A 12528-nucleotide genomic window follows, 5' to 3' on the forward strand; every position below is an offset into this window, starting at 1 on the left:
CTATGCAGAGGAAACGCGGTGGGGCTGCATCATAAGTACAAGTTTGGCAAACACCGGTCGCTCCCCGCGTGCCATGTCAACGTGCAGGACGAGTGTATGAAAGTGACCAACGCTGTGTCTAGACAGGGAGGTGGCAGAGGCGTGGGCCCGGTGTCCTGCATTCACATTCCCTCCAGCAGGTGGTACCGAGCGGGTTTGGGATATGTCAGTGAACACATCAGACTAAAACTCCTGACCCTGGGCTCTAGCAAGGAGTTTCCGATAGATCTCGGAAATAAGGAAGTTAACAGAAGGGTTAGAAGGTGGCACGTCCTATGGAAGAAAATAGTAGAGGGGATGGGGGGCTTCGTTGAGATGACATTTGCACGAAAACTTAGAGTCCCAGGAATATCCGTAAGGCCAGAAGAGAAGACAGAAGCCCTGAGGCAGGAGCAGGCCTGACGTGTTGTTCTAGGGGCAGTCGTGCCCCCAGCGTGGCCGGGTGGAAGGAGGGAGGAGGGGAAACGTGCCGGAGGACAAGCCGGAGAGGTAACATGGGCCGGTCACTGGGGCCTGCAGGCTGTGTTGTGGCTTTGGGCTTTACTGGGCCTCTAACAGGAAGTGTGGCAAAGTAAACAAATACTCCATTTTAAAGTGCATTGCCAGGAGATGTAATGGTTGCCAGGGGCTTGTGGGGAGAGGGCATGGGAAGTGACTGCTGATGGGTACAGGGCTTTGTTTGTTTTTTTTTTTTTTTTTTAATAGAATGATAAAAATGTTATGGACTTAGGTAGTCGTGTTGATTGGGTAACCTTGCAAAATATACTAAACACAATGGAAATGTACACTTTAAAAAGGTGAATTTTATGGTGCCTCATTTGTGTCACAAAAAAAAACTTACAAAAGAAGATAGATTTGGAGGGCCTTGCCACAACCATTTTTCGCCCTTCCTCCTTCTACTTTATGTTGTTTTCGCCTTCACAGATCCAGATTTGTAACTAGTTACACCTTAAAGGAAAGACTTTTAGTATTGTTGGCTGTGTTTTCATTGGAAGTAAAGAATGTTGATCTGTTTCAAAGTATCTTTTCTGAAATTGTTAATGATTGTGAAATCAAGGATTTCCAGATGCTTACCCCTGTTTATATGTACTTTATATACCTGTGTCACTTTTATTTGGTAAGAAAGGAAAGCACAGTATTTTTAACCTCTGGTTATCAAGAGGAATGTAATTTTTAGGTTGAAGTTTGATCAATATATTTTGCTAAACTAAGCTAATCTCCATCTAGTTTATTTTGTGATTCTTTTATAGGGTAGAAAAGTAGATTAGTATGATAATGTTCTTCAGATTATGGTCTAAAGCATGCAAGTGAAAGGAATGCCTCTTCATTCCATTGACCAAAAGCCGAAATTGTATGATCTCCTCTTCTGGAAGAAGCAGTTATTTTTAATAGAAATAGAGCAGGAAATGTATTTAGCTAGTTGTTTTCCCTTCCTGTTTTAGATTTAACTTTGGAATTTCCTTGAATTTCAGCCTGTGACAACCTAGTAAAGTTGACAGAAATATGACTATATTTTAATTTCTTCTCCCTTTTTTTGTGGGGGGATGTAAGTAGGATTTGGGTTTTACAAGTAGTTTAATTGGTTTTCCTCAAACAAAATGAAATCAAGGAATAAAGTCATTGAACTGAATACTACTGAGCACTCTAAACAGAACCTCCCTCTTCCTTGACGACTGAAAACATAGAGGCACTTTGTTTTTCGTTTTTGCTCTTGTTTTCCAGTCCAGAACAGTTTGTAAACAGCTGCAGAACGTACCACAGAGGTGGCTCAACTTCTCTTCCTTTCATAACTTTGAATGGAATGGTTATCCCTCCCCAGAAACATGTAATTAATAATGAGGAGTAGTCATTCCCTCTTCTAATTTTAAGCTTTTTACAAGACCGCTTTTACCTTTCCCAGCCTTCTTAATCTTGAACTGCGTCATCCTCTGCCGGAACCCCCTCTTGAAACTGGTGCCTTTGCTTCGTAACATTTCAAGGGGTCCTGTCCTTGTTGGGTGGTGGTTTTGAGATGGTGTCTGGAGAGCCTGGAGCTCATCTATAATTGTACATCCAGTTGCAAGAAGGCTCAAAAAAATTGTGAGATAAGCCCTGTCAGACCAATTACATTTTCAGAATTTTGAGTACTTGAGAAATCTGTGGTAACTCTGATTTTCTTATTTACAAAGAGTCAGCACCCTAGGAAAGAAATAATCTGCTTTTACCTCATTGTTCCAGTATGAATGAATGTACTTAGAAGTTGATTAAATATTTTTTTCTTCTGGCTATGGGAAAGTATGTCCAAATCCTTAAGTAATTACATTCTTAACACAGACATTTCTCATTTTCTTACATTGGCTGCAAAGGCAGCGTAGATTTCAATCCCCTGCGTTTTTCATTTGTGTGGTGGCAATTTAAATTGAGCTGTAAGCACTTTGGTCTCTTAACACTCAACCAGCTAATGTTAATGTTAGAACGTTAGAAAACATACATTTCAGAGTGATTTATTTCATAAAACCCTTTGTATTCTTTGGTGGCATGAGGGAATATTTGATATGAAGCACTGAGATAAGCCTGTAGTTTGGAGAAAAATAATGTTATTTTGGTTTTGTTTTATTTATTCATTTGAGAGAGAAATAAGAGACAGAGCACTAGCTGGGGGAGAGGTGAGGGAACCTCCGCACTGACCTGGGAGCCCAGTGTGGGACTCCATCCCAGGACCTTGAGATCATGACTTGAGCAGAAGGCTTAACCATCTGAGCCGCCCAGGCATCCCAAGAGAAAAATAATGTTTTAAGCTAGTCTTTGGAACTTGACTTCAGATGATGAGCAGAAGTTAAAGTGTATATATTTGTGACTTTTCAGTGAAATAAATGAAGTGTACTTAAGGAATTATAAAGAAAATCTCTGGGGGCACCTGGGTGGCTCAGTGGGTTAAAGCCTCTGTCTTCAGCTCAGGTCATGATCTCGGGTCCGGGGATCGAGCCCTGCATCAGGCGCTCTGCTCGGCAGGGAGCCTGCCTCCCCCTCTCTCTCTGCCTGCCTCTCTGCCTACTTGTGGTCTCTCTCTGTCAAATAAATAAATAAAATCTTTGGGGGAAAAAAAAAGAAAGAAAGAAAAAAAACCTCTGGCCCACTATGAACAAGTATGACCTGAAAAGAATGTTGTGAAAATTTAGGAACTTTGAACCACTGTACACAATTACACTTGCTGTATTCTTTTTTTTTTTTTTTTTAAAGAGAGGTATTGAGGGTGAGGGAGGGGCGGGGTAGGTTGAAGGGAGAGAGAATCTCAAGCAGGCTCCACGCCTGGTGCATGAGCCCAGTGTGGGGCTTGATGTCATGACCCTGAGATCATGACCTGAACTGAAATAAGGAGTTGGACGCTTACCTGCCTGAGCCATCCAGGCGTCCCCTTTCTGCGTTCTTATGTTCATTTCATCTTTGTCCAGGTCTGTCACTGCCGGTAGATGGTGAATTATCTAGAGGCATGCATTCATTTGTTCATCGTTTTATTCCAAGCATCTAGTGTGTGTCACATAGTGAGGATTCTTTTCCTGCTCAGTGACTAAATATTTTTTAATGTCAATGTCATTATTAAATCCAGGCATTGGGTTCAGGTGTCTGTGGATGAATTTGCATAGCTGCAGGGAATTTGTCTGTTTTAATCTTTAAAGACGTCTAAGGTGATGCCTGACCGCCTCGCCTTACCCCACCCCCCAATAACTGATCTGTGCATCTTAGCCAGTCATCACTCAGTTCTACCTTAAATTAGAAAATGGTGTCATTTGTATGTTTTGGGTTGGGTTTTTTTTTAAACTTAAGATGATACATATATTTTCTTTTTACTAACATTTTTGGGATTCTCTGCTTTTATGTCCTGCCATCACAGTAGACAAAACACACCATAACACTTTTATTACTGTTTCATTGTTCATAATGGTAACATTTTTGTATTAAGTACTGAATTTTATTTATTTATTTATTTATTTATTTTTAAAGATTTTATGTAAGTTATGTCTACACTCATCGTGGGGCTCAAACTCAGAACCCTGTGATCAAGAGTTGCACACTGACTGAGTCAGCCAGGTACCCCCTAAGTACAGAATTTTAGAAAAATTAAGCAGGAAGAGCCAGAAAATACTGTAAATGAAGAGTATTGGTGGTGCGGGGGGTTAGATCTGCTAGATATTAAAATATAATATCAAGCTTCAACAGTTAAAACTGTGTGGCACTGGCACATGAGTAGACAGGTGAGTATATAAAAATAAATGGGAGGCGCTGAAAGAGATCTAAATGTATATGGAAATTTAGTAAGTTATCAGAAGGACATTTAAATCAGTGGGGGAAACCACAGTCCTAAAATGATATTGAAGCCACTTGGTAAACATCTGAAAGAAATTAGGTTAGATCCTTTTCTTATAGCTTATTCCAAAATAAATTCCAGATGGAGCATAAGTGTAAATGTAAAATTATGAAACCGTAAAAGTACTAGGGAAAAAGTGAATGTTTTTATAATATTTGAGTGATAGTGACTTTTTAAAATAATATTGGAAGACTCAGACACCATTTTTTTTTTTTTTTAAAGATTTTATTTATTTATTTGTCAGAGAGAACGCGAGCGAAAGCGAGCACAGGCAGACAGAGAGGCAGGCAGAGGCAGAGGGAGAAGCAGGCTCCCCGCTGAGCAAGGAGCCCGATGTGGGACTCGATCCCAGGACGCTGGGATCATGACCTGAGCCGAAGGCAGCTGCTTAACCAACTGAGCCACCCAGGCGTCCCAACAGACACCATTTTTAAAGATGATGAATTTGACCACTTACCAGATTTCCACCTGGTGAAAGGAAATGGCGTAGTCAGAAGACCTATAAACTAGGGAAGTAAAACATATTTTGCAAACCAAGGATGAATTTCCTTAATATATAAAGAGTTTTTCAAATAATAAAACCAGAAATCTAACAACAGTGGGCCAACATTATGGGAAAGGAAATACAAATTGCTTTAAATGTATGGAAAGCTTTGTGATGCAAATTAAAACCACAGTGAATTGCCATTTCTCTGATTGGCAGAGATTGAAAGTTTCAATTGTACGCTCTGTTGCTAACTAAGTAAGTGGGGTAATGAACACTTGTGTCCATATGTTGCTAATGGGAATGTAAAATGGCACAACTTCTATGGAAAATAGTTTTGTGCTGTAAAACATAAAAACCCTTACACGCATCAATTCCAATTCAAGGAATTTATCATAAACATATTCACAAATGATAAATGTCCAAGAATATATTTTCCCAAGTGGTTATACCATTGTAAACCCGCTGTATCCGTCCCGTCTTGTACATAATCCAATTCCTTGCCAGAACTTGTTATTCAGTCTTTTTAATGTTATCCATTCTGGTGGGTGTGCAGTGATGTGTTACGGTTTTAATTGGCATTTCTGATAACTGATGTTGAATATATTTTCAGATGTTTATTAGGCATTCATCTGTATTCGGTGCCCTTTTTTAAGAAATGGATTTTTTTTATTATTCTTGAGTTGTTAAGTTTTTTTAATGTGTTTTGTATACACATCTGTTTTCCAATATATGTTTTGTTAATATTTTCTCTTAGTCTTTGGCTTGCCTATTTATTTATTTATTTTTTTAACATTTTTTATTTATTTGAGAGAAAATGAGAGAGAGGGAGAGAGAACGAGAAGGGGAGGGCCAGAGGGAGAAGCAGACTTCCCGCTGAGCAGAGAGCCTAATGTGGGACTCGATCCCAGGACTCCAGGATCATGAGCTGAGCTGAAGGGAGTCTCTTAACCAACTGAGCCACCAGGCACCTGCCTATTTATTCTCTTAATAATTTTTTGAATACAGTATATAATTTTCATGAAATCAGCTCATCAGTTGTTTTTATTATTTTTGTTGTTGTTGTTGTTATGGTTAATGTGTTTTTGTGCACTAAGAAATCTTTGTGTACTCCAACGTGAAGAAAATTTACTCCTTTTTTTCTTGTAGAAGTTTTATATCTTTAGCTTTTATGTTCAGCCTTTTTCCCTCAGCAGATTTCAAAATGGTCTCTGACCCAAAATGAAAATAAAGATTTAGACCCATTGCTTGAGACTGCTAGTTTTCCAACTTTGTTAACAAGGTCAGCATCACATCATGCTGCTGCTTTCCATCAATAAAACAATTTCTGAATTAATGGAGAGAATGACATTGCTTTTGGTAAGACAGACATCGTTGACTATCAGGCTTTATTGCACCTACTTAATTATTAGCTCGTCTCTAAAGAATCCTGTTAGTATTTTTCACGTTGGAGGAGTATGTGGACCACCCGGAGCTTCCCGTTATGGATGGCCTATCCTGCTCGGGGCCTCGAGGCATCAGCAATGCCGTGAACAGTCTGGGAAGGTCAAGGTCAGGCACCTGAGTTCTAGTCCCCTCCCTCTTGTCATGCTTTCTCTCTTCGCCAGCAAGCATCCGCATTTCATCTAGAATATAGGCTGAAACGTGAATGTCGTGGCCTCACAGAATCTGTCCCAACCTACCTGTCCATTTCTGCAGTGCCCTGCTGTTTCCTGTTCCTTGGGGTGACTCTCCTACCAGGCCCCACCGTGCGCCCTCCCTTACCCTGCTCCCTTTATCTAGATCGTTCTCATTCCTTTCTTCCTGCCCTAGACTTCACTCCGGTCATCTGTTAAATCCCCAGTAAAACTCCACATCCCCCTTGACCTCTCTCCCAGCCTCTCCAGCAGGAGCTGATTCGCATATACTTTCTTTGTATATGCTCTCCCCCGTTCACTTACGAACTTCTGGATGCTTCGAGAGCGGGGAAGATGTGGTGTTCCTTGTGTATCTGAGTGAGGCCTCCTATAGTGACCTTCACATAGCAGGCAGGTGACAGAACACCTGTGTGATAAAAAGGTCTGTAGCAGTGGTGGGTCTGTAACGGCCATATTCCTTATAAAGGGCTTTGTGCCACATCATGTTTTTCAAACTCTGAGGTTGTGACCCACTAGCTGTTTGTAAAAGCAGTATTTATGGTTCAAGAGCGTTAAAAAAGGAGATAGAGTAGGATAGGAAATAAAAGATTACATAAGATGGGTAAACATTTTATAGTAAGGTTTGCTTCTAGTTCTGTATTTGCATATGTGTTTGCTGGGTTGTCATGTAAGTGTATTTCTTACTACAGGTTATACGAAACAGAGTTGGAAAATACTACTGGATTTTAACCTCCGTAATGAATTTTGAATTTCAGAATTTTAGAGAAGAGATATTTGTATTTTAATTAACTTTGATACTTCTGAAAATTTTCACTGAGTGATTTCACATAATTTGTACCATGCCCTGTTGATTATCTACTACATTACCTATAGGCAAATGACTTTTTTTCTTCAGCATTTAGTGTATAGTCTTTGTTTTAAATTTGGAGTATATAATTGGGTTATAAATGTATAAGTCATTTCTGCTAAAATGGTGTTTGGAAGAAACTTGAGGATTATTATGATAGAATTTTCCCTAAAATTTCTGTAATATTTTTTAAACTTCTCTTTGTTTACATTTAATAGTTTGGATTGTTCATATAAGTTTCTTGACAAAACAGTACTTTTAAATACATTAACATGGAATGAGTATTATCAACTGAGTCTACAAATGAAAGCATCCTGAAATTTCATTTCAGAAAAGAGTTTGCTCCAGATGTAAATTATAATGCTGTCATATGTGAAAAGACATTTCACTTTGATTTCAAAACTGGGTATTCTCTGCAGTCAGCTAAGCAAGAATCGTATATTAAATATTTCTTGAAAAAGAAAGTAGAAACTTGAATCTTCCAGATCAATACAGGCGTCACAAATAGTGATGCATTACTTTTGGAGAGCTTTTGAATCCAATGTACATTCTTGAGATGGGAAGGCAGTTTGGAGAGTCACTTAGTATTTACAAGAAAGCTGTTTCTGGTTGACTTTGTTTAAACTGGTGATTAAAACCTTTCCTGGAACTGTGGAGCCTGGTAACCAAGAAATTACTGTGTTTGTAATGCCTGTGGGTTTTTTTTCCTTCACTTTCCTTTAGGGTCAGTATAGACCTTCTGATTTGTTGTGTCCTGAGACGTATGTTTGGGTGCCCATTGAGCAGTGCCTGTCGTTGCTTGAGAATTCCAAGTACTGCCGTTTCAACCAGGACCCAGAAGCAGGTATGTTCAGAGCAGAGCTCACTGGAAATTGTTAGCAATGTTTTTAGGTTCCGTGTGTATGGCTTTGGCTCTTCATAGGGTCCAGGTAGCTTTTTATCTATTGCAGAATGTGCATGAGTGTGTACATGTGCGTGTGTGTGTGTATGACACGGAGATAACACATGTGCACACATACAACACTCTCACTTTTGGAGATAAATGTGGACACCTGTGCGTCTGCTCCTCACTACCTATCGTCTTCTGTTAGTAGTTATTATACGCTTTGAGGGCTGACCCCCTTTCCAGTTATTTCTCTTTACCGCTATCACAGTGCATGGAAATTAGTCACTAAATTGTTTAGCAAGGGCAAAGCACGTAGACATACTGACCCGTTGGATTGCATAAAGTTGTGGAAGGGTTTCCTGAGGGCCAACAGGCTGGGATGGGTTTTGTGAAAATGCTTTCTTATTCTTCGTGTGTGTGTGTGTGTGTGTGTGTGTGTGTAATACTTTGTTGACTTTCTTCGTGCATCTGGTGCTTCTCCTTTCCTGTCCCTTCTCCCACCCGCAGCGCGGTAGAGCCCTGGCCGTGTTTGATCTCCTGGGCATTCCGCGGTGGGCTCTCTGTGCACCGGTAGTGGGCACCGACCCTGGAAGTGTAGCCCCGAGTCAGACAGGCTCGTCAGCAGCCTGTAAACCGTGCGCCCTTAGGCAGTCTCATCACCTTCAGTATTAAGATAATAATAGAACCTTCCTCACTGTAATGAGGATTAAAGTAAGACAGACGTGCTGAGAACCGCCCCGTATTCTTGCTGAGTTGGCGGTCGCCGGGTCCGCTGCGCTGTACCGCGGGCTTCCGCCTGCATCCGCCTTTACTTAGTCCGTTTCCTGTCTCCAAGAAAATGTGCAGTTCCGCTCCCCTCCCTTTGGTCCGGACCCCCTCAGTTGACAGCAGTCCCCTTTGCACGGCCCTCCTCACCCTCCCTGCGTCCCGCTGCAGCTTTGTTCCGCCCGGGAGAGCTGGGACGCTCTCGTGGTGGGTGGCGCCAAGTCCCCGTGCGTGTTTTTCCTCAGACTGAAGTGCCTGGGTGCGCCCCTGTGTGCTTCCTGGGTTCTCACTCCTCCCAGCCCACCAGAGGAGATTGCCTGATGCACAATGAAGAATAAAATATTTTTTATCTAGTCATTTATGGTCTCAACTTGGGGGAAAAAAATCAGAAAAGAGAAGTGAAAAAGCCAGCGGAGGGGAAGGGAATAAATGGGAAAATCAAATACGAAGACAAAAGGGATAAGAAAAAAAATGCAGTAATTTCTTCTGTTCTAGGGTGTGCATTTCCCCCCGACAAATCAGGTTTTTTCTTATTAAAATAAAATTGGTTCATGTCCCATTGTATTTTGGTCTCTCCTTGAAAAGCTGTTACAAAATCAAGAGGGGGCACTTCCCCCTTTTTTTTTTTTTTTTTTTAAAGATTTATTTATTTATTTATTTGACAGAGAGAGAGAGAGAGATCACAAGTAGGCAGAGAGGCAGGCAGAGAGAGGAGGAAGCAGGCTCCATGCTGAGCAGAGAGCCTATGTGGGGCTCTATCCCAGGACCCTGAGATCATGACCTGAGCCGAAGGCAGCGGCTTAACCCACTGAGCCACCCAGGCGCCCCAAGAGGGGGCACTTCTTACCCATGGTGATAGCTTAGTATCTGATGAAGATGTCTGACTCATAGGCTAGGCCCCTAGGGTCACCCCCAGGTTCCCTAGGTATTTAGGATCATAGAACAACCATGACTTTACAGTTCTTGTACCTTCAGTTGTTAATCAGAATTTTATTCTTTCTTTCTAAGTAAAATTATACCAGACTCATCAAACAGATGTGTTGCTTAAAAACAGACCTATTGCATTTGTTAATTAGTATTTCAGTTGAGCTCAAAGGGAAAAGCAGTAATAATAAGTAGTTTAGAGGAAAGCATATACTTAATTCACCGTCCCTTCAAAAAAGATTTTTTTCCTTTTTAACAGATTCTCAAGGGTGGCTCAGAGCCATCCCCGTATGGTGAAAATCGCTCACCGTCTGCATTGCATTATTTCACGTTCACATACAAAAATGTGTAAGTTCCTTCCAGCTAGGTAATACGATCATGAACTGGTTTCTGACCTCCAAACTTAAGACACGGTTTCACCTTCCCCTTTTTCTTTCCTTTTTAATCTGTTTTAAAGTTTCCTTCTTTTATATAATACCTGGAAATTAAGGCCATCACAGGCTCTCCCTGTTCTGTAAAGTTGAAAAGGTAGCTGAATACTTTCCACGCACTGGACATTCAAGTAAAGGTTCATTCGTGTTAATGGGTTCTAAGTTCATTTTCCAAAGTTAGCACAAATGAGCATTTCACGGTAAAATTTGAAGTCCCGTTTCAATGTGTGAGCCCGTGGGGAGTGGAGAGTATGTAGGATGCCCTCCTCCTGTAGTCTGTTAATTACCTTTCTTAAGGCACAAGCTTTAGCTCTTAATAGTCATTGTTTAGAATTCATTTACAAAAGTCAGAGGAGGAACTTTCTCCAAGAATAGTCCTTCAAACAAAAGGAAGATCCTTTTCCATATACTGAATCTTTGCAACTTTCCAGAGAACACCATACAGTTCTGTCAGTATTGAATATCACAGTCCAGACACTATTTGAAATCAGACTTCTGTCCTGTGGTTTTAGGAAATTAAAATGCAGTTACACGCCGGAGTGTATTGGGCATGCTGTGAAACACGGTCATTTGAGATTTAAACGCCAATCTGTGAGAACCTGTTCTCTTCTCTCGGGCCAGTTTTACTCTTATGTGACCCAAACTCTGACTCAGACAAAATACAGAGCTTAATACGGACACCATTGCGAGTCGGTATGGTGCTTCCCGCCCCCCCCCCACACCCCTGTACGGCCCCCTAAATCTTGTTTCTTCTCCCAGCTGTTCAGTAGTTAAATTGCTCTGCAGAAGGCACAGCTGATCACCATTGGTCCCTGTAAAACAAAGCTTGGCTACAAGGTGCATCGGGGCCACTTGTAAGAAAAATTATATTTCCCTCTGTCCCGAATTGTTAGCCTCTGGAGATGCTATTCTTCCTTGCCCTCAACCTCCCCCTCCCCCACCCACCACATTTTGGAGGTTTGGGTTATATGGTTATTTTCTTAACTAGGAAGTCTGCAGTGGTAAAAACCTGTTGTATTTACTACTTTAATGTATTGGGAGGAAGTTGACAAACAGAAGCGACTTGAAAAACTCTGAAGAAATGCCTTTGTTCATGAATCGGTCTTTTGTTTTTGAATTCAGGACCTCTGCTGGCTCTAAAGAAAGGATTTTAGAAATTTCTCACCTGATTTTTTTTTTTAGTAAAAATCTGTTAGATTGCTTATCAGATTAGTAGTCGGATATGTATAGAATTTTAAAAATTCTTCATCACACATTTTGCTTTTCTTGTTTTAAATTATCTTTTAAACATGTTTACTGTGAACAGCAGTAGTAGATTTATCCAAGTACATAAAACCACTGGTAAGAAGAAATTGAAATGACCCTATCGTCTCTCTATACGGCAGAAATCACGTCAGTGTTTTTATGCTTCCATCTGATCTTTTATTTTCTCTGTGCCTCGGTGTACATTTTTTAAAAAACAGCAGGAATCTTCCTTCACACTTTTCTTGTTTTTACTGAATGCTGTGTGTTGCTTCCTCCTTTTCGGAAGGTAGAAAACTCCCTGACCACGGATTTGGGGTTCCACACACAAATGCCAGGAGTTGGGTGGTGGGCTGGGTCCGACACGGATATTTACAAGCGTCGTTGACAGAGTAAACCAGATGTTTTGGGGTTCATTTTAGAACTGTGATAAATGATGATTTGATTCGACTCTTAATGTTGTACAGGTGTTGTGTTATTTATTGTTGGTAGTAAAATCCTTTTGCTTCCAAATTTGTAACCAGGGACGATGTCACCGAGTGTATGTTACTTCCTGTGTGCCATCCCGTGGTGCCTCCCAGGTGACCCCAGTTGATCCTTAGGACACGAGGGAATATTTTGTCACTGACCCCCTCAGATATCATTTATTGGGAAAAATACCAGTGAATACTTGTTTATAATCAGAGATTTAAAATAATCTTGACCCAAATATTGCTCTCTCTTTTTTTATAAGTACTGATTTTAGCATTGATTTTTAAGGAGCTAATTAAAATGGTCTTTATCTTTGTCTCTACTGATAATTGCAGCAGTAGAGTCCTTTTACCGCAGATTAGTCTACATTTCTCTCCCTCTTCTCTATACATAATGTGAAATGTTTGTAAGAAATTTCTTAATTTGTCTAAGTCACAATATTAGTAAGGATATTGAA

General features: G+C 40.6%; 1 protein-coding gene across 10 annotated transcripts in view; it reads left to right on the forward strand.

Moving 5' to 3' along the window:
* The window catches only part of ATE1 (arginyltransferase 1), a 172991-nt gene that overhangs the window by 112216 nt on the left and 48247 nt on the right, over positions 1-12528 (forward strand). For 8 of the 10 annotated variants that reach the window (XM_045068891.1, XM_004751797.3, XM_045068892.1 and 5 more), the window contains one exon: positions 8076-8196. The exons of the other annotated variants lie outside the window; for them this stretch is intronic. In XM_045068891.1, coding sequence (XP_044924826.1) covers positions 8076-8196 — 121 coding nt within the window. The remainder of the gene's footprint in view (positions 1-8075; positions 8197-12528) is intronic. 10 annotated transcript variants of the gene reach the window in all.

Source organism: Mustela putorius, unplaced genomic scaffold (genome assembly GCF_011764305.1).
Source record: "Mustela putorius furo isolate JIRA1106 unplaced genomic scaffold, ASM1176430v1.1 tig00003909_pilon_pilon_pilon, whole genome shotgun sequence".
NCBI lineage: Eukaryota > Metazoa > Chordata > Mammalia > Carnivora > Mustelidae > Mustela > Mustela putorius.